Source organism: Rhopilema esculentum, chromosome 6 (genome assembly GCF_057945365.1).
Source record: "Rhopilema esculentum isolate cy_ngs chromosome 6, ASM5794536v1, whole genome shotgun sequence".
NCBI classification, from domain to species: Eukaryota; Metazoa; Cnidaria; class Scyphozoa; order Rhizostomeae; family Rhizostomatidae; genus Rhopilema; species Rhopilema esculentum.
The window spans coordinates 13,521,915-13,549,215 of record NC_142820.1 but is presented as its reverse complement, the minus strand read 5'-3'; the positions used below and the strand labels follow the sequence as shown (position 1 = coordinate 13,549,215).

At 38.8% G+C, this 27,301-nt stretch overlaps 3 protein-coding genes across 8 annotated transcripts in view; 2 read left to right on the top strand and 1 right to left on the bottom strand.

The window, feature by feature from the left end:
- The first annotated feature begins 322 nt into the window (after positions 1–322).
- LOC135686570 (protocadherin-16) lies at positions 323–15,580 on the top strand. The gene is made up of 4 exons (XM_065202828.2): positions 323–8,439; positions 8,659–8,837; positions 10,294–10,572; positions 12,766–15,580. The coding sequence occupies exons 1-4, from the start codon at positions 606–608 to the stop codon at positions 14,536–14,538; spliced, it is 10,065 nt and encodes a 3,354-aa protein (XP_065058900.2). The 5' UTR covers positions 323–605; the 3' UTR covers positions 14,539–15,580.
- A 2,093-nt stretch (positions 15,581–17,673) lies between these two features.
- LOC135686580 (tripeptidyl-peptidase 1) lies at positions 17,674–19,743 on the top strand. Its single transcript, XM_065202848.2, has one exon. It carries the CDS (start codon positions 17,897–17,899, stop codon positions 19,637–19,639), a length of 1,743 nt encoding a protein of 580 aa, XP_065058920.2. The 5' UTR covers positions 17,674–17,896; the 3' UTR covers positions 19,640–19,743.
- Positions 19,036–27,301, bottom strand: part of LOC135686571 (uncharacterized) — a 43,358-nt gene continuing 35,092 nt past the window's right edge. For all 6 annotated transcript variants that reach the window (XM_065202832.2, XM_065202830.2, XM_065202833.2 and 3 more), the window contains 5 exons: positions 25,011–26,965; positions 24,559–24,627; positions 23,830–24,032; positions 23,128–23,240; positions 19,036–22,864 (listed from right to left, as the gene is read on the bottom strand). In XM_065202832.2, the coding sequence (XP_065058904.2) occupies positions 21,453–22,864; positions 23,128–23,240; positions 23,830–24,032; positions 24,559–24,627; positions 25,011–26,965 (3,752 nt within the window). In that variant the 3' untranslated portion in view covers positions 19,036–21,452. The remainder of the gene's footprint in view (positions 22,865–23,127; positions 23,241–23,829; positions 24,033–24,558; positions 24,628–25,010; positions 26,966–27,301) is intronic.

The window sequence follows — 27,301 nt, the reverse complement described above, 5'->3', positions numbered from 1 at the left end:
ATGAACATTTCTCAATATTTTGAAACTTGCAAATTATATTTCTGTCATTCTATTTAAGAATACTATTGAGAAATGAGGTCGGTCTGAAAAAACTGCACTTGGGTGTTATGTACGAAATTGACTATTTTACTCATGAATCTAATTGATCTTTTTAAATGAGGCTGCTCCGCATGCGAAAATGGTCGTTAAGTATATTTGATGATCATTCTGAGTAGATCCATACATGCAGGATTTATCATTTTGAGGGTGACCCTGCCCTAAATTAGTTTTTGGCTACGCAGCCAAGTTGATGCAGAAGCGAAGGAGCTTTTGCAAAGGTCTCACTGGGTGATTGACATGTTTGAGGATTATGACTCTTCGGTCTGAACGTGCAGCAAACAAATCGTTGGAATTTCGTACAAATCTCGCTTATATCAATTTGATAAGGAGTCATTGGCATCATATTGTTGAGAAATGTTTTCGTTTTATTACGGTACGGAGTTCTGCGATTGTCTTTGAGCGATTTACGCCGTTTTTTGTTGTCCAGAGTTCGGTATTCCTTGGTCGTGGCCCTGCCAGGACACTCAATAGTCCTTATAAAATGGAAGTTTTGTATTGATAGATGTATGTATCAGAAAACAACAGGATACGAGATGCTGTGGCAATCTTGGCTTCCCGTCTTTTTAAGTTTGTTGTTTGCCATACTAACAGTGTTTTCACGCTGTGCTGCCTCTCAAGTGTTCAATTTTACCGTTACAGAGGAACAACCGCCTGGTCAGTTTGTTGGCAAAGTTCATCCCGGATCTTCATTTTCTTTGGTGAACTTTAATTCAAAATTCAACGTGTCTAGTGATGGGGTAATTAAAACCACTGAAAAGATAGACAGGGAAGCATCAACTCACTTTAACTTGTTGATTTTATACCTACCAGGAAACGGATTTATACGAGCAAATGTTCTCGTGAAAGACATAAATGACCATACTCCAGCTTTCAGTAATAACAAAGTAAGTTTAAATATATTGGAATCAACCCCAGTTGGACATAAACTGTCACTGACCCCTGCTGTAGACAGAGATTTTGGACAAAATGGAAGCCTTGTTTATGGTATAGTATCAGGGAATGTTGGGTCTAGTTTTGATATACGTTATGTTGCCAGCACAAATTCACTAGATATTGTTGTGAATAAAACGTTAGATAGAGAAACAGTAAACATTTACAGCTTGAACTTATCTTCATGTGATCATGGGTTGCCAAAACGCTGTGGTTTTTGTATTGTCAAGGTTGAGCTGCAAGATGTCAATGATAATGCCCCTGTTTTCAACCCAACAAGGTACAGTGGTAATATTACTGAAAATTCTGACATTGGGACATCAATTGTCAGAGTAAATGCAACAGATATTGATGAAGGGTCAAATGCTGAAATAACTTATTCAATTGAAGCAAATTCAGATCCACAAAGTCTCTTTTCCTTCAGTACCAGGCAAAAAGGAGTTTTAGTGAGCAATGCCAAATTTGACTATGAACATGCCAAAGAATACCAAATTATTGTCAAAGCAAAAGACAATGGAGGTGTGAATTCGAAAAGTAGTATTGCTCATGTAAAAATTTATATTGTTGATGCCAATGATAATGCTCCAACACTCAAGATTACATATTTTAAAGAGGGGAGTTACCAGGTACAAGAAGGTGCTGCTGTTGGCACAAATGTTGCACTAATTTCAGTGTCTGATGTTGATTCTGGAAAAAATGCTGAGTGCAATGTTGGATTGATGAGGGGACAACAATACTTTTCATTAATAAAAAATCCTTCTTCGCAAAAAAGTTTTCTGCTCTCTGTAATTGGTACAATTGACAGAGAACAAAATTCTCAGATATCAATAATAGTCAATGCAAGTGATAATGGAACACCTAGTCAGCGATCACAAAAAACATTCTATATTAATATTGGAGATGAAAACGATAACTCACCAGTTTTCCAGAACACACCTTATTCAACACAAGTAAATGAGTCAGTGTCTCACAGCCAGTCAATTTTCAGAGTAACAGCTACAGACAAGGACTTGGGCTCTAACTCTAAAATTTCATACAGCATTATAAACAACACTGTGTATTCCAGTTGGTTTAGAATTGACAAAGAGCTTGGGAACATCTACACTACCAACTTAGTTGACAGAGAAAAGAATAGCAGTGTTTCTTTACTTGTTAATGCAGCAGATAATGGCACACCCCATAAAGATGCAAATATTTCGATTGCTTTTACAATTCTTGATGCAAATGATAATCCTCCAGCCTTTTCACAATCAAGTTACACATTTTCTGTTGTAGAAAATAGAACCTCGCAGCAATTTGTTGGTTCTGTTTCCGCAACAGATGCTGACACTGAACTTTTCTTACCAATACGATATTCTACCCTTGGCACAAGTTATTTTAAGATTGATTCAGTCACAGGAAATATAACAACAAGCCATGTTTTTGACAGAGAACAACAGGCAACTCAAGTTTTTGATGTTGTAGCTACAGATGTTGGAGGGCTTCATAGTACTTCTACTGTGAATGTTAAAGTCATTGATATTAATGATAACAATCCTTATTTTCCTAAACATTCCTTTAACATTTCAATAAATGAAAATACTCCAACAGGAAGGCGAATTGCTTCTATAGTTGCAAGAGATGATGACTCTGGTACAAATGCAGATATTGTGTATGAGCTGCATAGTTGTAATCCTTGCAGAATGTTTACAATTGATAATAGAACTGGAGACTTATTGTTATCAGCCCGCTTAAATCACATGGCTCAAAGCATTTATCGTTTATCAGTATCATGTAGAGATGCCAAGGGGCTACCAGGAAAGAACAGAGCATATGTTATTGTGAACATTTTACCAGCTGTTAAAAAGCAACCAAAATTTGAGTCGCAACACTATACATTTACATTTGCTGAAAATCAAACTGTTGGATCCTTTGTGGGACATCTTGTTGCCAAAATGGATGGTGCATCTGTAGGTGAGTCTTTGGATTTTCAGATCTTGTCCCAAGAAGTTGCATCATCATTTTCAGTGAATTATACAGGTGGTGTTCATAGTAGAAAAGTTATTGATTTTGAAAAGGACAAAATTTTTACCTCAATTGTCAGAGTAACAGTATTTGGAACAAATCTAACAGCCATCACAAATATGACTATTTACATTGCGGATGTTAATGATAATCAGCCACTTTTTAACATCAGTTCACTAACTATTCAATTGAATGAAGGAGTTCCACTAGGATACCAGTTTACTGCAGCAAAAGCTGTAGACCTAGATGCTGGTGAAAATGCCAAAATTTCATATTCTCTTAAGGATCCTTCGAGGCATTTAGATTTGGATGAACAGACAGGCGTTCTTTCTACAAAAAGTTTAATTGATTATGAGGTGCTAAAAGAATTGAATGTTGTCATTATTGCGGAAGACAATGGAAGCCCAAAAAGGAACGGAACATTGCATTTGAAAATCTTAATTGTTGATATAAATGACAATCCTCCGAGTTTTAGACTCTCATCTTACTTTGCAAGTGTTTCAGAGGATGTGGCAGTTGGATATACCTTTTTTAAATTCAATGTCACTGATGCTGATTCTGGTGTGAATGGTCAATTCACTCTGATGTTCAAGAAGTCAGTTCATTCTGATATGTTTTTATTATCAAATGATGGCAGGGTACAAGTAGCTAAAAAACTTGACAGAGAGGTAACAACGGACTATGCTTTTGTTGTTATTGCTGAAGATAACGGTTATCCTCAACACAGAAGTCGGGTGAGTTTGACTATAATTGTAACTGATATAAATGATAATCGACCTGTGTTTGGTGTGACAAGCTTACAATTTTCTGTCTGTGAAGAGCAGCCACCAGGAACAGCAGTTCAATCAGTCACAGCTGTTGATAAAGATGAGGGAAGCAATGGCCTTGTTTCTTATAAATTACAACCAAATAGTCAGTATTTTGAAATTGATCCTGTCAGTGGAATGATAAAAACAAAAATAAAATTTGATCGTGAAAATTCACAAGAACTGTATAATCTTATTGTAAATGCAACAGATGGTGGAAGCCCAAGCAAGTCCTCACTTGTTGAAGTCAAAATAAGTATTTGTGATGTTAATGACAATGCACCAGAATTCAAGGAAAAGGGTCCATATATTTTAAGCATTTCACGAAGCATTGCTAGAAATACAAATATCCTACATGTTCAGGCTTCAGATAAAGATCATGGTTTATCATCTGAGATAACTTACTCCTTATATGGGTTAAACGAGGAAGCAAAGAACCTTTTTAAAGTTCATGAAACAACTGGCTGGGTCAGTACAAATCAAGGTCTGGCATCAGCTGCTAATTATATGTATAATTTTTCAGTTGTTGCCATGGATAAAGGAGTGCCAAAAATGGCAAACATTCAAACAGTGATTGTCTTTCTACTGCCTGGAAGAGGACAGAGTACTGTGTTTCAAAATTACAACAAAACTTTGCTACTCCCTGAAAGTACAAGGCCTAACACAACTGTTTTTGTTGCTAGAGTAGTGTCTGGCAGTGGATGGAACTTTGAAATTTTGGAGGGGGATTCTGCAGGATACTTTCAGATTGATAGTAAAAGTGGTGAGATTAAACTGGTATCTTTATTATCCTATGAAGTAACAAAAAGCTTTCTTTTAAAAATCCAAGTAGCAGAAGATGGGGGTACAAGAACAGATATGATGTATCTTTGCATTTTTGTGATTGATGAAAATCGTGAGTGGCCAATCTTTCTCAGTAATCCCATGGTTAGTGGTCAGAAAGAGAACACACCACCAAAAGGATTTTTGTTTCAAGCAGTTGCAACAGATAATGATTATGAAAGCAATGGACAGCTTTTTTACTCAATTGTCTCTCAAGGCCCTGGTGAACCTTCATTTGACATTAACCCATTTGATGGTACAATCACAAACACAAAACTCCTAGACCGAGAAAAAGTTCCACAGTGGACACTGATAATCAAAGCCCAAGACATGGCTATCAATGTAAGTGCAAGACATTCCACAACAGCAACCATGAAATTGATAATTTTTGATCTGAATGACAATGCACCAAAGTTTTTATCAAGGAACTATACTTACATGATGGAAGATGAGAGAATAGGATATCCAGTACAAAGAGTCGTTGCTAGTGATGAAGACCTAGGAAGCAATGCAGAGATAACATATGCTTTGGTAAAAGGAAATGAGAGAGGGAAGTTCAGAATTCAAGCAAATACTGGAGAGATTCTGTTGACCAAAAAGCTTTCTTTCAACGAGCAGTCACTTTATTCATTAACCATCGTAGCATCGGATAAAGGAAATCCTAGTCTTTCAAGTACACAAATCTTAAATGTCGAGATTATTGATGTCAATAACAATGGTCCTATATTTTCACAGAGGAATTTTGTTGGAAACGTTACAGAAGGAAGGCCGGTTGGTACAAGAGTTCTGCAGGTCAGAGCAACTGACATGGATGCAGGCAGTAATGCAAAGATTATCTACCGGTTGGAAGCGAATTCCCATTTTGAAATCAATAGCGAAACTGGGTGGATTTCAACGAAAGCTGAAATCGATAGAGAACAGTGGTCACTTTACAAGCTGAGCATTTCAGCAGATAATATTGTCTGGCCATTTCACTCAGACACAGCAAATGTTGTGATTGATGTCAATGATATTAATGACTGCCCTCCTGTGTTTATTGATGGAACTTCAATCAACTTCACCGTGTTTGAAAATTCTGAGACAGTTGCACACCGATTTGTTGCTAGTGACTGTGATGCAAAGCCTAACGACAACATTCACTATCGGATTATTGAAGGTGACAAAAGCAAGTTCAGTGTGGATGCACTTTCTGGAGTCTTGTCGACTGCAGAGGCCTTAGACAGAGAGGTGAAATCTGTGTATGAAATCAAAATTCAAGCAAGTAATACTGCAGCCCCTTATCATTCAGTGCAACAAACAGCAACTATATTTGTTCGCGATTTAAATGACAACAATCCAATATTCACAAATAGATTGTATTCTACAACAATTTCGGAAAATACAGCACTGAACACAACTGTATTGCGCATCCAAGCACACGATGACGACGCTGGCTCTAATGGGCAAATTGTCTACTCTATCATTAGAAATAAAACATCAGTCCCTTTTGAAGTTAACCCTCATACAGGTGATGTTTATGTCAACGGCGTCCTTGATTATGAACAGACTAAAAAGTATCAGTTTGAAGTGAACGCAACTGATATGGCACCATATGGAAAGCGAACAAATGCAACAACCCTTGTAATACATATCAGTGACTACAACGACAACGCGCCTATCTTCACATCGCCAATTTTCGAAGGTAATAGCACTGACTCCATTGGCGTTAGAGCAACTGATATCGATAGTGGCCAAAATGGTATGGTTCGTTACAAATTCGTACCAAGTAACAGCGTGTTCAGTATAGACAGTATAACAGGCAAAGTGACGTTCTACAATCCAGCTGTTGGTAGATATAAGTTGAGGGTCGAAGCCTATGATTTGGGATCACCTCAGCAGAGTAGTACAACAACACTTATTGTCAATGTTGGAAGTTACAGTTTGCTAATGCCAATTTTCTTGAACAGATCAGCTTCTGTGAGAATACCAGAAAATCTTGGGGAGAATTCTTATGTTGCAAAGATGGTTGCCAGAAGCTCTTCATCTCGTATTACTTATACAATCGAAAGCAGTGCGCAGAGTTCTGGAGCCAAACTGCCATTTAAAATTGACAAAGTCACTGGAGTTGTTTCAGTTAACAGCCCTGCTCAACTTGATTATGAAAAGACAAAATCATTTGAAGTTGTCATTCGCGCATCAATCAATGATAACGACACACTGAGTACTTATGAGAAACTTAGAGTAAATCTTACAGACGTTAATGACAATGCTCCAGTAATTGACCAAAGAAATCACGTTGTGAGATTCCCAGAGGCTCTACCTGGTGACAGTCAAGTTGATGCGCTTGTTAAACAGTTCACAGCTCGTGATGCTGACTCGGGTAGAAACGGAGAGATAGAAACAATAAGTATTTCTGCAGGCAATGAGGAAGGCGTTTTTGATATGCATCTTGGTATACTGGTGTTGAAGAAAAACTTAGATTATGAACAGAAAAGAGTTTATAAACTGGAATTAAAAGCCAAAGACGGAGGAACTCCACCAAAGTACACGACTACACGCTTCACTGTCAATGTTGTAGATGTGAATGACAACCCCCCTGTTTTTGTAAGCTTTGGACCTCAGAAGATATCAGAAGATGCCAGTTCTGGAGCCTTAATTTGCATTGTGGAAGCCATAGATCTGGATGAAAGCTCTAAGAAGGCAATCACATACAACTTGAGAAGTAACGGTGTCACTGAACGGTACTTTTATATCGACCCCACAAAGGGTGCAGTCAAGTTGCTTCGAAAGCTAGACTATGAAGAAAGGAGGCAATTTAAAGTTGGAGTTGAAGCCAGCGATGGAAAGTACAAATCAAACATGACACTGATTATCGATGTAGTTGATACAAATGACAATGCGCCTTTGTTTAGCAAGCCAGGATACGACGTCTACTTACCTGAAATTGTGCCTGTAAACCACGTGATCGTCAGACTAAATGCAACCGACAAGGACAGCGGCATTTTCGGACAAATTCGATACAGTATCCCTTACCCTCCCATTGACGCTTTCCTCATCAACCAGAACACAGGTGTCATCACTGCCACGAAAAGAATTGTTTTGAATCCACGAAATCCTCCTTACGAGTTGCTAGTCTTTGCACTTGATGGAGGTAGGCCGCCTTTGCAATCACAAACAAGAATCCACTTACGTGTCAAGGACCCAAATTATGCAGGCCCTAAGTTTGACAGTAAAATTTACCCGAAAAGGAAGCGAATTTTTGAAAATGTGCCAATCGGAGCCTTAATCGAAACAGTGAAAGTAACGGACGAATCGAATCTACCTGGAATGCAGGTTGAATATAGCATTCGAGGGGGAAATGAGGAAAGGCGCTTTTTCATAGATCCTTTGTACGGCAAAATACAATTGGCAGCACTTCTTGATCGTGAAAACATCAGCAGTTACTCATTGACTATTCGCGCAACGGATAGAGGTACGCCACCACAATATGCTGAAACGACAGTAACTGTTATTTTGGTTGATGCCAACGATAATAGTCCCGTTTTCGAAAAGAAGGAATATCTTGTGACTGTTCTGGAAAACATCACACAAAATACTGTTTTGGTAAGGGTGAACGCAACGGACAGGGATGAGCCTGACCCAGCCATTGGAAATGGAATTATCGGAAAGTATGCAATAACAAGTGGGAATTCGCTGAACTGGTTTGAAATCAACTCGAATGGCGTTATTACTTTGATACGACTGCTGGACAGAGAGTCAACACCCGTTCATCGATTGACAGTTACAGCCACGGACAAAGGTTTGTGAATTTTGTATATTGGTCATAATAATAATCATCGTGGTCATCACCATTACCACTTCTTTGTGAGCTATTTCATCATATCTCTAGTCACTAAGCGTAGTTAACTCAGCTGTCAAAACCAATCAAATTTTTAACTTAAGATTGATTTTTGATTAAAAATTGGAGGTTTTTCATTAGAAATTGGGAGCCGAACTAACACATGCTCTTTACCCCCAGGAAAACCAGCTTTGACGGGGGATACGTCGGTGGTGATTAAGCTGGAGGATGTCAATGACAATCGGCCTGAGCTGAGTATTCCAAATATTGAGAATCTGAAAGTTTTGGAGAGATCTGAAGCCGGAAAGTTAGTTTTCAAAGCAACGGCTGAGGACCGGGATCAAGGAGCTAATGGCAAGGTAACCTTGGTTTATTTAATTGTCTTTGTGTTATAGTTCAGAGACTCAGAGACTGTTTACATGTGTCCTATAGCACTAAATTGTCTTGGGAAGCCGCATGTGAACATTCTAAATCAGATTTATCTTCTATGCATTACCTTCGCACTCACAAATTTGTTTCTATATTTTTTTTGCTGTATTTAAAACGATTTGTTTTAAAAAAATTTGTACGGATGTTACTTACTTGTTTATATTTGTAAACGTTTGTTTCAACCAAGAATCATTTGAAATGGAATTTTTTACGTGCTGCAAATTTGTACTTTTTCTAATTAAAATAATAGATTGGTTTTTATTTGTTAGGATTTTCCTTTTCCTGTATAATTAGTGTAGGCACACTCTTTGCCAAATACGTCATTGCCCTGTAATGCCACCCTTGCATCATGGTTGCGGCGTCAACCCTTTTCTCTTGTGTATGGGACGGTGTTTCTATAGGCGCGGGCTTACTCATCTCTACCCTATTTTTATTCAGCTACTTAGGTTGCTTTTAGACTCTGTTGAGTTCAGGGAGCAAAGGCCGACAAAAAAGGATATGTCTCACTCTTTGAGGGTGTGATCAAATGATAAAAACACTTATATGCTGCTTTTATGCGTTTCTATTTCAATATTCATACTTAAATGCCTTACTTTGAATGTTAATCTACTACAGAAATGTTAATACGTTACAATTGTTGCAAAAATGTTACAGGCTGAGAAAAAATTTCCTCTTTTGCCTGGCAAAATTTCTTTGTGTGCCGACAGAAAAAGTATTGGAGGGTACAGTGCTCCCCGCACCCCCTTGGCAACGCCTTTGGTTAAGTTGATGTGTTCATTCACCCTATCGAAATTCTATCTAGTCTTACCTTTCCCATGTTTTCACCTTGCAATTTTTACGTTATTTCATGTCGTTAGTCATTAGCTTAACCATAACATATATACAGCTTATAGAAAGTTTCGAGTTGAATTCAGAGGAGGCACTAGAAAGTATTAATGTCTCAGCAATAAATAATGAGAGTTGTGAAAGAATTTTTCTCATTTGTTCGCGCTACTTGGGTATGGGACAGCATAATGTCGCAAAAGTCATAATGCCTATTGATGTCTACGAAAGTTACAGTGAACCTATTATCCCTACATCAATAGGTTTTGCATATAATTCCGTTGTGTATGTATCAGAGTTGATTTAACCCAGTTAAGTCACAATTGCCAGTATCGTTAAACGATATAAAGTTAGTGATAATAAGTTAGTGATAATAAGTTAGTGGTAACAATACATACCCTAATACTGATTTATTGAGTTTTCCTTTTCAAAGAGATCAATGCTTCTTATCCAACGCTTGCTTTGAGTGAAAGACCATTTCTTGCATTACATGTATTGTTGAAGATTTTACTGTCTCATTTCAACTGGAGTGAGTTTGAATTCAACTTGTTTTTATTTCTATAGGTTACGTACTCGATAATTGACGGCGATGGTCGCAATTATTTTACAATCAACAATGAAACAGGGTGGGTGCGAACCAAAAGCAATAATCTCGATTATGAAACACAAAGATTTTATGTCCTGCGAATTATGGCAGTAGATCACGGTACCCCACCACAAAGTAGCACGCAAGAGTATCGCATTGCTGTCCAGGATGTCAACGAATTTAGGCCTGAGTTTTTTAACAAGAGCTACAGGTTCAGCATTAAAGGCAGTGTAAAATCTGGAACCAAGATTGGAACGGTAAGGCTGTAAATTAAGCTTTTTTATGTTTTTGCAAGAATATACCACAATACAGTACTGTATTGGTATAGTACTGTAATATACCACAATACAGTACAGTTTTGGTACAGTACTGTAATATACCACAATACAGTACAATACTGTAATATACCAAAATGCAGTACAGTACTGTAATATACCACAATACAGTACTGTATTGGTACAGTTCTGTATTGGTACAGTACTGTAATATACCACAATACAGTACAATACTGTAATATACCAAAATGCAGTACAGTACTGTAATATACCACAATACAGTACTGTATTGGTACAGTTCTGTATTGGTACAGTACTGTAATATACCACAATACAGTACAATACTGTAATATACCACAATACAGTACAGTACTGTAATATACCACAATACAGTACTGTATTGGTACAGTTCTGTATTGGTACAGTACTGTAATATACCACAATACAGTACAATACTGTAATATACCAAAATGCAGTACAGTACTGTAATATACCACAATACAGTACTGTATTGGTACAGTTCTGTATTGGTACAGTACTGTAATATACCACAATACAGTACAATACTGTAATATACCACAATACAGTACAGTACTGTAATATACCACAATACAGTACTGTATTGGTACAGTTCTGTATTGGTACAGTACTGTAATATACCACAATACAGTACTGTATTGGTACAGTTCTGTATTGGTACAGTACTGTAATATACCACAATACAGTACTGTATTGGTACAGTTCTGTATTGGTACAGTACTGTAATATACCACAATACAGTACAATACTGTAATATACCACAATACAGTACAGTACTGTAATATACCACAATACAGTACTGTATTGGTACAGTTCTGTATTGGTACAGTACTGTAATATACCACAATGCAGTACAATACTGTAATATACCACAATACAGTACAGTACTGTAATATACCACAATACAGTACTGTATTGGTACAGTTCTGTATTGGTACAGTACTGTAATATACCACAATACAGTACAATACTGTAATATACCACAATACAGTACAGTACTGTAATATACCACAATACAGTACTGTATTGGTACAGTTCTGTATTGGTACAGTACTGTAATATACCACAATACAGTACAATACTGTAATATACCACAATACAGTACAGTACTGTAATATACCACAATACAGTACTGTATTGGTACAGTTCTGTATTGGTACAGTACTGTAATATACCACAATACAGTACTGTATTGGTACAGTTCTGTATTGGTACAGTACTGTAATATACCACAATACAGTACAGTACTGTAATATACCACAATACAGTACAATACTGTAATATACCACAATACAGTACAGTACTGTAATATACTACAAGACTGTAATAGTTTTTACTTCCACTGGTAGAAGCAGCGTAGAGGTCATACTTAACTGAGCAATCAAGCTCTATGGTCTCGTTATCTTGTATCTCTTTATGGTGAATACTTAAAAAAAGAATCCACATCATTCACAAGGGGTGTAGATATAGGTCTTTATAGATGGGCAAGTGGAATTTTGTTGTTATGCATCGAAAAAACAGGTTTTCTGCAACAGTAGGGAGAACCAAATCATATTCCCGAGGATGGTTCAGTTGTTAGAGGCGCTAACTACAGACCCAAGGGTCCGTGTTTCGAGTCCCTGGCATGACCACCCAGATTGAGGAGAGTCGCCAGCTCTCTGTAATTCCAGGCGTAGGAATAGCTCACATTGATAAGCATTAGCTTCTCAGTGTCCTATAAACTACCTTCGGATGCTAGGTAGAAACAAATACAAATACAAAATTGAGGTTTTGTCCCTAATAATAGATGGGTGATTGATAGAGAATATTTTACTCAAACCTCTTGCAAAAATGCCTTTGCCCTGAGTATTTTTATGTGTGAATTTCGTTGAACAGTTACATAAAAAGATTGATGCTGATATTTTGCACATCCTTAAATGCACATCTAAGAAACGTTTTATAAGAAACTCGATGGAGGGTTGCCATGATCAAATTGTAATCATGGTTATCATCAAATGCGAATCAAAGATGATCATGCACCAGATGTAATGGTGATCATGATTGTCATCACAGCATCAAATTATGATCATCCTAATAATAAACAAGATATATAGTTGAAAAGAAAAGGCCAAGCATCAATTACTTTCGTCATTGCAGGTTCGAGCATCAGATAAAGATGGAGGATCTTGGAGTAAAGTTCGATATTCGATCAACACTGACAAGCTTAGAGTTGGCTCGGAAACTGGAGAAATATTTGTGAATGCCGATCTGAGGAAAAAGAAGGAACAACGCCGCCGAAAACGAAGGTCGACGGATTCAGAAACGCTTGTCTTCAACATAACAGCAGACAACGGACCAAATACCTTGGCAGAGTCAGTCCCCATGGAGATTGAAGTTGATTATTCTTGCCCAGGATGCATTGTGTACGTTGTCAAAAACAAGGCTGCTGATGGCGCTTTGCAGGGAGTTCCATTGATTTTAGTGATCGTTTTTACAACAATATTCGCTCTGTTGCTACTCTGTTTTGTAGTCTTCTTGTGGCGACAGAGACACAGGCCTGACACCGATGCAGGAAAAGTAACTGAAACCAAGGCAGCTGCAGATACAAATGTGCCCTCGGATATTCCATTTGAAGCCCCAGAAACTGAGCTCCGGCAGCCCGATGACTTTGATTCTTTTCATCCGAGCATTTTCAAGCAACCATCTCTCTGTGCCTCGAGTGGCCATGGCTCATCAGGCAGCCAGCTGTTGGGAGAGAGTCGTAGAGCCTCCTTCACAGCTACAGACAATGGCAGTACTCATTCATTTTTTTGTCATCATAAGCCAGTTCTTGACTCAGGCATTGTGGGAGACATCGATCGACTCTCGGACGTTACAATTAGCGACATCGCACCGTCTTCTGAAATACATTACATGAATGCAGCCGAGGTTGCATCATCGGTTGGATCGTCTTTTGGTCGTAGAAATGAAGTTAACTCCTCACTCTCTCGCAAACTTAGGCCTGGCTTAGAGTATTCGACACAGAGCGATAGTCATGACAGTTTGAATGACTTCAAGGACGAAGGTGGTGGCGAGGCTGCAGGAAGGATCGAATTCGGGAATCTGTTGTATACAAAACTGGCAGAAGTCGACGCGGATGAAAACGAGGCAGTGATGGACGGAACGAGGCCTTTTATGGAAGAAGGCGCGCCTTCTAGAGGTGGGTCGCTTAGCACTATTATTGGCAGTGATGAGGAAATGAGGGGTAGTTATAACTGGGATTATCTTGTAGACTGGGGTCCACAGTTCAAACCGGTTGCGTCTGTGTTTTCTGAGATAGCAAGGGTTAATAGGGGAGAGAGTGGCGAGAAGACAATGTCACTGCCTAACCGCGCATCACTCTTGAATCATCAGCCATTGGCAGGGCGTGTCAATCCAGCACGAACATTGGGTAACAAACCTATGGAAATGCAAGTGATACGAACCGCGGCCATGCATGATAGGGGAACTGGGGAGACACCGGCTGCTCTCCCTCCTCAAAACCTTCCACATAAAACCGGATTACGTCACAGTGAAAGTATAAATTCGAAACCAGACAGTATAAAACCGAACTATGGTCGCGAAGCAAATCAATCCAATTTCATTTCAAACAGAACTAGTATGCTGTCCTCGTTTGCGTCCTTGCCTCGCTCACCGCTCAGTGCGCAGTCTAGCTACACATCGGGGCCTTTGTCCCCTAACTTTACGCCAGCAATTACCCCACTAATTACCAGGTCGCCGTCCGTTTCTCCACTGGAAACGCCAAGCATAGCGTCGCCCATGGATTCGAAACCAGAATCTGTGTTGGATATTGCAGAGCGGAGTCATAAATCAAGGAGTTCCAGGGGAAGTCGCCGAAGTGACAAAATCACTTTGTCCGATCGGAGTTCTGAGCAAGAAATCGCGGTTTAGTGGCTGCCTGATGCAGAGGCATACAATGCTACGGTAAGCGCATCCCTTCTATGCAACATGCTGCTGATTTATGGCTATCTATCATGTGGTTCAGCGTCTTCTATGACAAATGAACAACGTTTTGATAAAAGGTTTATGAGCAATACATTTGATGCCAATCATAGTAGATGTAAAAATTTTATTTGACTCTAGCACGCTCGAATCTTAGAAATTTAGGCCCTTCATTTCCTGTGAACCATGGGTTGATTTCTTTTTAACCTGAATGCTGTTGGAAAAAGAATAAATTTCATTCTTTCGCCGCCTTCGCTGCGTGCATTATCTTTCATCCCGTTTTAATTTGCAGTCATAAACATTGCGTCAAATTAGTTTTTAAATTGGCGAATTAAATTTGTTTGAAATTTAATTACATCTAAGTAACGATACTCACCTGCAATACCAACGGTTGTTCATGGTGTTACTGATCATTTCCCTAAAAGGGTCTGAGGGTTGCATTAATTTGTTTGCTGGTGTAATGTCCGAAACCACAGTACAATAAAGAGTTATGAAAACAAATAGTGTATAAAACATTTATTGCTTGGGTTTAATTTTGTTTTAAGAGTTTTTATATTTTTTATATTTTAGATAAGTAGTTTTATCGTCAATCAAATAGTCTGCAAATAGTTTCATAGTAGTTGATAAAAGATCAATTTTCAGTTAGATGGAAAAGTAAGAGTAAATTTACGATCTCTTTGTTTGTAAAATAATTCGAAAACCACTGTTATATTGTATAGACCAACCAGATTCTCGAAGAAGATAGCTTACTTCATAGTTTCCTTGTGATTTGCAGTGAGCTAGATGCTCAACAAAGTTGTTTCTGTCCCTGATGGTCAGAATTCGTCTGTATATTTACTTTTATGATTGCTTATTGTAATATTCTTCGAGATTTGTTGAACAAATTTGTCGTATTGGATGCAGTATATCGTAACTGGGTGTATCGATCTCTCACTCCACTTGTAATCTAGTATTTATTTACGTGATTCTTATTACAGTGCGCGATTCATCAGTGTCTTGACTCTCTGAAACATTTTCAACATCGAAAAAGGCAAATGAAGCGGGCTGGGCTAAAATGGGTGCTATTGATTCTACGGCATCAAGCCATTTCTAATATAGGACCGGATGAAAACAGACCGGAATTTTCTTGAATCGGAACGAGCCCTGTAATAGGCCTTTCTGTGCTGAAGCAACAGACCTAATTTGGCCTTAATCCGGAACTGCAACATAATGCCTTTAGGTCTTTTATGGGCCTAAGAATTGCAATGTTTAGAACCTTGTTTAGAACGCACTTGGTTTTAGAATGTGTTTGAAACAGGCAATTATAACAGGATGGGGCTAGGTAATAATTCTATCATGCATGTATGAATGCAGAGACACCTTCCATTACTGCTACCATTTCTCAATCTGTTTCGTATTGCAAGTTCTTTCGCCCATTGAAAAATTCGTATGTCCACGAGGGCACAGAGAGCCCCGTAAAGTTGGGGGGAGTAAAAGAAAGGCATTGAAGATTCTAGTAAGTCACCGAAGAGCGCTCTAGCTAGTTACATCTCCTCAATAAAATATCTAATTTTTATACTGAGTTGTTTAGATGTCCGTGAATCATGTAATGGTAATTCAGGACACATGTCTGGAGAAAGATGACACGTTTAAGCTACAGTTTCAGCATGTAGAAAATATTTACCCTCCTAGACACCAATGCTAGTGATTCAAATATGCCTTGAATAACTTTCTTAAAGTTAACTTAGAAAATTTTGCATTTTAGAACTAATGATAGCACTGTTAAAGTTATCTTTGATTTCAGGGAAACGTAGATAAAGAGGTTTTTATGTAATTACAAGGAAATAGTCAAACGAAAAATGTTGTAAAAGTTTTTGGATGGTTTTCGATGAGAATAGCCCCATTGAACAGAAACCAAGCTTTTTGAAAAATGAGATATACCGTAAATCGTCGAATTAGCCCCCTGGTTTGTAGTTTTAGAGTGGGGGCTTACTCGAGGGGAGGGCCTTTTCGAGGGGGGGGGGGGCAATTCGAGGATTCACGGTACTGCCGCTCATAACGATCACGTAGATGCAATGGCGAGTGGAGAAAGTTCCTGAATTTATGGTCCAACACTCATAAAAGAGCCTCTGTGCATTGGCCATCTCTAATCAACGGCCAAACGGCCCGTTGGGAATGCTACAGTGCCTTATTGTACCATTAATGGTCAATCTGGTAACCTTTTGCAAAGAAATGAAAGAAAAACACAAAAAATCGTTTCTATTTTGTGAGTATGTTTGTCTTTTAAAAATGATTAGCTTTTTCAAGATTTTTCCAGCCTTTTTATGCCCCCTTGCTTATACATCATATTTATTTTAAACCCTAATGTAACCTCGCGATTTATTTCTATTCAGTGAAAATGCATGATATCATGGTTCATGACTTGCTAAACAATGTACATAAAACAAGTGTTTAAATTGAATCAATCACCCTTCTCCCTTTTCTGACTCCCATCTTTTTTTGATAAAAAGAATAGATGAAACATCGCAAAAACAGGCAACTGCTGAAAATTGAGACACAAATATTCGAGATGAGCCTAAGCATAATTTGAGCCCTAATATTCTTATAAACAATAATCTTATAAAAAGAGTGTATAGAGGGCTAAACAAACAAAAACTAAGAATCCCCCCCCCCCCTGCCACGACAAATGCCAATTTTTCATGTGAAATAAATGACAATTATCTTCGTAAATCAGCAAAATCTAAACTGACAAACAAGAATATTCATAAACATATGAAAGGAAAGATAAAGTAATGCATATAAGTTTTCCCCTTTACGCAGAGCAGCTAACGGACGGTTAGCCTGCGTCACAGACCATCACTCTCCTCCTTGGTGATGATGGTCTGTGACGCAGGCTAACGGACGGTATAAACCCCGTTTTTCCAGAAAAACGAGAAAAGATATTCGATTTATTTTTGTTGTAAATAGTAGCTATTAGTATGGTGATATCTGTAATAGGAATCAGATTCTGTTGCCAGTTATATTTGAGACGACTGGGCCCTTTTTCTTATCTTCAACCTACTCGCGAACGCGAATCTGATTCTACAGACACGGAAGTTACAACCTGACGACCATACCAGACCACGGCAGTTCTGTGACAATATCAGCTGATATTTGGAAGTCTCGAGTTGGTGATAGCTTGGCGGGAAATTTACTTTTGTGTTGAAATCATGTGATTAACGATTTTATCAAGTCACGAGTAAAATATCAGGTAAACAGAAAAGGCCTTTGACCAACGCCATTTGCAGCTAGATAGCTTGACGTGGAAGTTGCACAGCTGCCTCTCAAAATGGCGACACTTTCCATTTTGCAGTTTATTCTTGCATCAATATTCATGCCTTGCTTGGCCTATAACAAGCCTTACCTCGTCAGCCTCGAAGAAGACCAGAGCCTGACCTACTGGCAACGTGAGGGTTGGAAAGTCCTTGATCGTGTTGAAGCAAATAAGATTATAGAGCTTACTTTTGCGATTAAGCAAAGAAACACGGATAAATTGGAAAAGCTGTTGCTTGAAGTCTCCGATCCAGATTCACCGGCCTATGGACAATACTTGACAGTGGACCAGATAACCAAATTGATTTCACCTTCGCATCGAAGTTTTTCAACGGTAAAACGATGGCTTTGGAAGAATGGTATCAAGGCTTGCGAAAAAACCACAAACTCTGATTTCCTGGTTTGCAGAATGTCTCGTGATGCTGCGGAGAATCTTCTCACCGGCTCTATTTTCTACTACTTCAAACACAGTAAATACACAAAGAAAGTCATTCGCTCCCTGTCGAGGTACTATGTTCCTCAATATATAGCAAAGCACCTGGATTTCGTTGCAGGTCTGCACAGATTTCCAGCTGTCAACTGGATTAAACCCAAAGCCCAAGACAATGCTAGCAAATTTAAGATAAAGCTGGACCATATTCAAAGAGGGACAGGTGCTCCCAACCCAGAGATTCATATTGGTGTATACCCTGCTGTATTGAGAGAAAGATACAACATCTCAGACACTGTTGGGTCCAACAAAAACAACAGCCAAGTTGTTGCCCAGTTCTTGGAGCAGTATTACAATGCAGGAGATCTGAAAGAATTTATGAGACTGTTTGGGAGTGGGTTCAAACATCTGGATGAAATTGCAAAAGTTGTAGGCCCAGACACTGGGCGGTCAGGAATTGAGGCAAGTTTAGATACTCAATACATAATGAGCACAGGAGCTAACATACCAACTTGGTTTTGGAGTACTGCAGGGCGCCATGAAACACAAGAACCATTTTTGACCTGGATGGTTGCTATTGGGAACATGTCAGAGGTTCCTTATGTGCACAGTATCAGTTATGGGGATGTTGAAAGCAGTTTGTCTGTGACATACATGCAAAGGATCAATGTTGAGTTCATGAAGGCTGGTGTTCGTGGGCTGACAATCCTTTTTGCAAGTGGGGATGATGGTGCAGCCTGCAAAGATAACAAATTTAGTCCAGATTTTCCTGTCTCAAGCCCATATGTAACAGCTGTTGGTGGCACTGCTCTGGAGAACCCATTTACAGTTTCTGGGGAATATGCCTATGAGATAAGTGGTGGAGGATTTAGCAATGTTTTTGCACAGCCTTCATATCAAAGTGAAAAAGTAGCTTTTTATCTAAGCAAAATGGAGAATCTGCCAGCAGAGAAGTATTATAACAAAAGTGGTAGAGGATATCCTGACATTTCAGCTCTTTCCAACCACTTCTGGGTGGTCAACAATCTTGTACCTGTGCCAGGAGTTGCTGGAACTTCTGCATCTACTCCGACAGTTGCAGGGATCATAAGCCTTCTAAATGACGCTAGACTAAACAGCAAGAAACCAGTTATGGGTTTTATCAACCCATTCCTGTACAAAAATGCTGCTACACTTTATGATGTCACATCAGGCTGCAATGAGGGATGTCTTGCTCACGACAAAGGGTTTTGTGCCTTCCAGCAATGGGACCCAGTGACAGGCAATGGTACACCAAATTTTACAGCAATGCTTAAAGCTGCCATGGCAACATTCAAAGCTTCAAAGTGAACTTTGCAATTTCAAGCAACTCTTTAATTTTGATAATATATATTCTTGATTTTTGTAAGCATTTTTCATATTATTTTTGAAATAGAGTTTTCTTTTTGTGAGCATCCCAGTTTTTGTTTTAACATTCACCTACTTGTGGAACGAGAACAAAGCAAAAGCACAGTCAATTTTGGGTCAAATTTTTGGAGCAAAAACTTCCCTGATTTCAAGAGAGCATCTAAAAAGAAAAACATTCTTTTCTAAAGATTACCATTTTTCTCTGTGAATTTGACGTTCGTTGCAAACTTGCCTTTCTAACTTGATCAAGTATGCAAAGTAATCTGGGTTTTGGGCATTTGGCAAGTTGGCATTTCAGTTGCTATTTCAGCATTAAATGCTAGTTGGTTTATGATAGTTTCAGTAACATAGTATTTGCATCCCTCCATGAAAATCCATCTTGATGCTGACAAAACAGGCCTAATGTTTCAAATTTGTTGGCTTAAGCGCTAAATAATTTGAGTTGAACAAGTTTTCAAAATACGAGGAGTATTTCGTTACATTTTTATAGGCGTTGGTTTCTTAAAGGGGTTGAATGCTTCTAGATGCTTCTAAGTTCTAAGGTAAATTATTTAAATGCATATTTTTTCGGTCTTTACTACCTCCTGGTGGTATTTTTTCGGTATTTATGGAGAATAAAGATACCCTTTCCTCCTTTTTTAAATAACGTTTGTCCCAAAATTGCCACCCTATCAGGAAACAGGACATTAGCAATTTTATTTCAAGTTTACCTGAAAATCAACCTGAAGAAGGCTTTGAGAATAATGCAGTCAGATATTTAATTTAAATTCCATTTACGTAGCTTTGGCTTTTTCGCCAACTTCCATATTTTTTATCGTTTCATAGCAATCGGGTGGGTGCGATTTCACAGTTTTCAAATTTAAATTTCAAATCCCCTTCGCGACTCTAATAAGCAAGAAGAAGGCGGAAAGGAAATACGCACAGCCTTGTTCTCTATACCAATATTGTCACTGTGGTATATACACAATATCTACGAATTTTCAAGGATGTGACGTCAATGGATTTACAAATAAAAACTGCAATAGACGAAGAAACAAATACGAGCAAAGAATTTTGGGATACCAAGAGAAGCTACTTTCAAATTTAAAAATTCCCTATTTGAGCTTCTATTACTCCTTGAATCACAACAGGATACACATTATATGTGATAAATGAGTCTCCCATTCAACAAAATACGACCCCAGAAACAAAATACTAGATATAAGCTGATTTGTCAGGTTCTAAGCCCAGAAAATTTTAAGAATTCTGTTAGTTTTTGTGTCAAAATCGAACGAACGAACGAATGAAAATTACTGATTAGGAAATTAAGTCAAAACTAAAAGAGAGGCATACTTAAAAGTATATAAATTGGTATAGCATTTGAATTCTAAATTTTCAAAATATTTCTGGAAATTGCATCTTTGAACATCGATTTGTGCTGCTTAACTGAAATAAGTTAGAATAACATGGCAAAGCCTTGTCTGATTGTCAAGCAAAGACATGCAAAGTCTCCATAATGAAGAAGAATTTCTATGCAAATTCTTAATATTCGAGATTAGAAAGACCTTTTACAGCCTTAAAACGTCCATTGAGGATTTGAAATCAATGTGCAATTCAGTTCAAGAGCATGAACACTGTAGCTTCAGCGAAGAGATTCCCTCCAAAAACTGAATGGATATTCCGCAATGCTTTTCGAATTCAATCGATTATATTGTAGATTCGGATAAGCGCCATATAAACTTGTGGTGTTTATAAAACGATTGTATTTTTCCCCCGATCAGTATTGAGAATATGGGTGTGTTCTGTGTTCCTTCGCCCCTTGAATACCTTTCGTATTTGCCTGCTCTGAATAAAGTTCGTTTGGGGGTCTTTTACTAACAGCCGGGGGTTTTACTTTTACTGATCTGCTTTGCATTGAGCTTTCGATATTGGTTTGAACACTCCCTGGATTTGAATGTTTCACGGGTGAATTTGAAGCTGTCACTGCTGGTATCCTTGAGATTTGCGGTTTACGCGGTTTCGCTCCGTGTCCTATCGGTACTTCGTCACTCTCCGGTATTTCACTCCGGGTTCGTACCGCACTCGTGTCACCACTTTGCGTAGTAAATGTTCTTGCTTTAGATTCATAAGGATCCTCGGGTTGAACATTACCGAACGAGGAAAAAGAAAACGTATCTTCAGTATCTGTTAGCATTTCAGGGGGAGGTGTAGGTAATGGGGGTGAGGGTGTTGAGTACTGGCTGGCTTGTTTTTCGCTAAGCATAGATGCAGGGGGCAATGGAATATCAGAAAAAGAGTCTGTACTCATCCTTTCTCCTGTCTTTGACGTCTTTCCTTTCTGAGCCTCCCTTTTCCTTAGTTGTGCGAGAGGGGAAGGATAGCCAGGACTTTGTTGGTTCTTATGAGTTGCTGAAGAAAGGTCCATTTTGATACTTTGCAACAATTCATTGCCATCCCTGGGGTTATCGCTCCTTTGATTGCCTTGCTTAGCAAACACTTTTGACTTAGCTTGTTGCTCCCAATGCTTTTGGGCAATGGTTGTCACAACTTCCGTAAGCTGGTCCCTAAAATCCTCTGGTGCACTGACAGCTTCGAGTAAAAAACCATCTTGCTCACTTTCCTTAGGACTAAAATTGGACTGCACCTTGATCTCTGGAATCGGATCCCTAAACATCATATCTTCTCTGTATGTTTTTCGCACGTGAGAAGAAGCGTTCTCCTCGTTGAAATCTCTGTAATTCAATTCACTTTTGCTGCTCGTCTTTGAGCTGCAGAGTTCCGCCATCTCAATTTCGTACTCCTTGTTTTCCTGTACACTAGTTTGCCTCATCAAAGGCTTCAGACGAGCCTGTTGCTGTGCTTCGACTTCCGTACTCGCAAACCCTGAATCAGCTGATCTTTGCAAATGGTTCAAGTACCGAATATGAGAATTAAAATTTTCGGGTTTTCTTCCGTCCATAAGATCATCTAGGCCAATGGTTCCTTTCACGAATTTACCAGATTTCTCTGAGTCTATACTGTCTTGCTTGATTTGTCTGCTAGGCGTATTCTGATTGCGCGACAAAACCTGCCTGACAGTGTGCGACCCGTATGGACCCTTTGAGGGTCTCTTTGCATCGATGTTCGTCTCATCATAATCGGGGGGCATTCCCGTCGCATGCTCAGAGCCACTTGAAACTCCTCTACAACCTGGTAATTAGACAGAAAAAACATTTTTATCTTCAAAAGCATCACAGATACAAACAGAATTCAAATATCTTAAAGCAACATATCAAACTTTCGAAGAAAAACTTTTTCACGAGAATTCCAGATGTTGCAAAATGGTCGAGGAAAACGCCCTACAAATGTCTCATTTTCATCAATAAAGGATTTTTGTTCGTCAAATTCCTAGATAGAAAGAGTTTCCAATCCCTAATGATATTGCTTATCTAAATACCATAGTAAGCACATACCTCTACTTGTTCCTGGTGAATTTGGAATTTCTGAGGTAGAGTCAGTCCGGCTTTCTTCGACAGTCGAATCAGCTCTTGAATGGGATTGAAATGACAGCGGTGGCATGGTAACTCTAAAAACAAAAGAAAAGAGGTAAATGGACTTATGGCAAGCAAAATAAATGTTATGTGCAAAATTTTGGGTTGCGTAGATATGGCATCTGCGAAGCAAAGGCTGAAAGATTTATAATCGCCAGTGATAGTGTGATTAGGATTGACGAATCCTTTTGAATCCGAGAAACCGTTGATTATTGAAATTTAATCTTGAAAATATCAATAACAATTGCAGATTGTACGGCACCTGGGTCAAAGGAACTGGAGATTCCCTCGAAATGACAATCGTCAACAGTACTAAATATTTCGGATTCCGAATAATTTGCAAATATTCCTTGATTCTGTCAACAGTTTATTTTGCGAATCATAAGCAGTATTGTAGAGCCCCATTTCGATAGTTGCTCCACTTTTGAAACTGTGCTTAAGCCTTACTGGTAAGGCTTCCAGATTCTTATGGCTAGAACAATCACAATTATCCTCCTACTGAAGCTTTTGTTAATGAGTTAACCAAGGCACCAGCTCGGTGTCTCGGAAACGAGGCAATAACAAAAGGACTACGATGCCCTTAGACAGGAAGAGTCGAAATAAAACCAGCGAAGAGGGTTTTACCTTGGAGAAACAGATTGCTCCCGGGTCCTGGCCTGCAAGATCCACGCTTTGAACAATTGCCAATCACCAAAAGCCATTTGCATCGCATCCCTCAACTCGTTCAAATCACAAGCTGCTAGCACCTTTCCGTTGATATTGTGGTCCTTCAGTTGCATCTGGTATAGAGCTATACTTTCGCAGTTAATGCCGTCGATTTCTGCAATCTTAAATTCGAAAACAAATATCACAAAATGTGTCCCTTGAACAAGTTAATAATTGCATAAAAAGTTAATGGAAAAAATTTTGTTGATCAATTCACCTGAATGGTTCACTGTTTCGAAAACAAAATAGCTTACACACAGAAGAAAATCTAGTTCAGTTGTGATAAAAACTTTGTTTCGAGGATCACAAGAGGCCGGAGACGCCTGCGATTGCGATTCCATTCAATGAAACAAAAATTCCGTCAAAAAGCTTGTGAAAAGGGTTGATTCTTAGAAAACAAAGTACGTTTATGGAAGCCTATGGCAAGCATACAAAGCCATTCAGATAATTAGCAAATTTGAATTTATAAACAACTTTAATTGTGTCGCTACGAAAATGCAAGTGTGTTGTTTTAATACCTTGCACCTTTTCTATCGTCAACATGACGAATTGATGCATGAATGGCGTCTCCTTATTAACTGAATTGCAAAAATGTAAATAAACCATACAACTGGCCTAATTTTCCCTTGCAGAAGAAATAAAACGAACCTGCTTGATGACGTCATCAGAAGACATCTGACTTAAAATTGCATCTTCGCCGACGCTTCTCCACATAAACTTAAAAAGAGCATTGTAGAAATTACTACATTTAAATTTATGGAAGAAAGTGTTAGAAATAAGGGAAGCGAAAGCAAGAAATGAGTAATCAATAACAAGAAAGGACATAAAGTCCTAAAGCATAAAGCCTTAAAAAGTATAGGTACAATCGTAAAGATAGTTATAATTCTTAGTTCATAAGATAGTTGAAAAACTGAAGAAAACGAAAAGGAACTCCCAAAATGTAAAACATTGACTAAAATTTTACATGGGTGATGAAATTTATGAAGAATAAATTTACAATCTGAAGGACAGTCTTGGAACACAAGATGCTTTCATGGTTGCAAATCTCAAGGCTGCGACAGGAATACAAATTGTTGTATTCAGAAGCATGAAAAACTTACTCGGCTGCTCGATGGAGAAGTAACATGTTGTGTGACACTCTCTGCAACTGAGCCAGCTATTTGTGCCTTTGTCACACTTCCAGTTTTGACAGTTTGCAGGTATTCTGCCATAGATTTCCTAATTGCCGGATCAATGTGAAAAGTGCACGGTAAAAACATGCACATATCCCCTAATGTTAAAAGTGGATGGCGATTTGATAAATACGTTTCGAAATAAACAATATCCGCATCCAAGGACATATCCGGCTCACCAAGAACCGGCATAAACGCCCCCGCAACACTGTAAAGTTTTCTCAATGACAATTCGGGCTTCAGATTAAGAGAGTTGTCCTCTGCTAAAAGTATCAACCAACTTATTTTATAAGGCCATGCATCCGCAAGGCTCACCCATGAAGCCAATGTTCTCCAGCGAAACGGAATGTTTCGCGCGTGCAAAAGGCGTCCTGTAAGCGATACTATATTCATAATTCTTTTAACATCAGCTAACGATCCGCTTTCATTGTCCTGTAAAAACTTTGATAAGTCGGTAGATACGTTATCTTTCTCTTCATAGTGGATATTCCCATTATGTTCAATATCTCTGTCTCTATGGTCATCAGAGTAATTCGAACTGACGTTCGAGAGCCGACGCGCGGTGGACGGCCTGTTCTCAATCAGGGGAACCTTGCCATTGCAGCCAGCCCGTAGACTGTCGTCGTCCTCATCTTCGTCGTCTTCAATCATTCCCGCGCCCCATTCCAGGTCTTGATTAGCTTCAAATTGTTCTGCGTTATCAGATAATCCGGAAACCGCAGCAATAGCATCTTTAGGCAGAAATCCAGTGGTGGGTGTTTTTGACTGGTCTGAGAAATAGCATGGCAAATCGACTGTGTTCTTGAAATAGTCGTAAGGGGAAATATGAGAGTCCTGAAGTAGCTGAAGATTCTGATCGATGGCTTTTAGTAAAAGCCTTGGATCGACACTGATCAATGACAGAAAAGGATGACCAGTTTCAGATAATAAAGCATTGATGGAATTGACGAAATGAAGCACCTTCTGCTGCTCTAAAGATTCTAGAAGATCTATAAACAACACAACCCGTGTTTGACGTCTCGTAAATCCATCTAGACATTCTAACATGTCGGCTTGCAAGTCGATTTCCTGCTTCAAAACATGCAGAAACGTCTCGTCTCTGATGCCTGGTTGCGATGCCACAATCATGATGCGCTTTTTCATTGATAATACCAAACAATAAATGATGACGCAGAGCCGAGGGATGCTATAAATAAATGCTAGACCAATGACGCAAGCACTCCCGATCTCGATTCCAAGAATTGTTCGATCCGAGCTTTTCTTAAATATAGCAAGGCAAAACAACCCGACCCATAATGCAAAAAGCACCAAAATCGTGAAGAACACGGACGGTAAACAGCAACAAGATGTTTTCCAACGAGATTTTAGATTCAAGTGTGATATTTGCCTTGCACGATATGGCCCGGAGCGAAAAACTCGATAAAGTCTTGTCACAAATACACCATAATCCTTTTCAACAGCATCATTAAGCTCTCGAGCTAAATTAACAAGCGCTGTTAATGGATTGTCGCCAAAAATAGTTGATTTTGTCAAGTCAACAAAAATGAAATGTATTGGCAACATTGGCCGCACGGATTCGACGCTAGGAGGCACACAGAATACCAGTCTGAAGAAGAGTACCGCACGCTCGAATAGTTGGAGTAGCTTTAGTCCGCAGCGGTTAGAATTGCCTGCGTGCGATCTATGCGAGCTGCGGCCAAGAATGATAAGCGCCATCAAAACAACGAATGTTGCAAGAGCCGACAAAAGTCCTTCCACCCACGTGGACACAGCCCAGGTTATAAGTCCAATCGTAATTGTAATGCAGACGGTGGTAAGTAAAACACCGCTAGTGATGCGAAATAGAACGATCGCTTCTTGAAATGCATACGCTTTCAGTTGCTCTGGAAGAAAAGAAGAACAACTGAATATCAAATGTTAATTCTAGTTCATAAATACCATATTTTCATAGCATCATGAATTTGTCGACGATATAAAAAAACAAGAATTTGAATTACTAAAACTAACATAACATCGAATGAGATAGCGGGCAACAGGTACGACACAGTTGTGAACTACAAATAATCGAATTAATCAATTTACAGATGTAAGTACGACAGTATGACACAAGTAGAATGAAATGGGCGTAGAAGTAGAATGCATTCATGTGTCTTATCGCTGTAAGCTAGGCATGTTAACAGTTGAAGCTGAATGAAATCGAACGAGTGAGTACGATAACG

Excerpts from the sequence above, each read along its gene's own strand:
- LOC135686570 (XM_065202828.2), top strand. The coding sequence starts at position 606 with ATGTATCAGAAAACAACAGGATACGAGATGCTGTGGCAATCTTGGCTT. Across the intron at positions 8,440-8,658 it reads AGTTACAGCCACGGACAAAG|GAAAACCAGCTTTGACGGGG; the intron begins GTTTGTGAATTT and ends CTTTACCCCCAG. Across the intron at positions 8,838-10,293 it reads ATCAAGGAGCTAATGGCAAG|GTTACGTACTCGATAATTGA; the intron begins GTAACCTTGGTT and ends TTATTTCTATAG.
- LOC135686580 (XM_065202848.2), top strand. The coding sequence starts at position 17,897 with ATGGCGACACTTTCCATTTTGCAGTTTATTCTTGCATCAATATTCATG.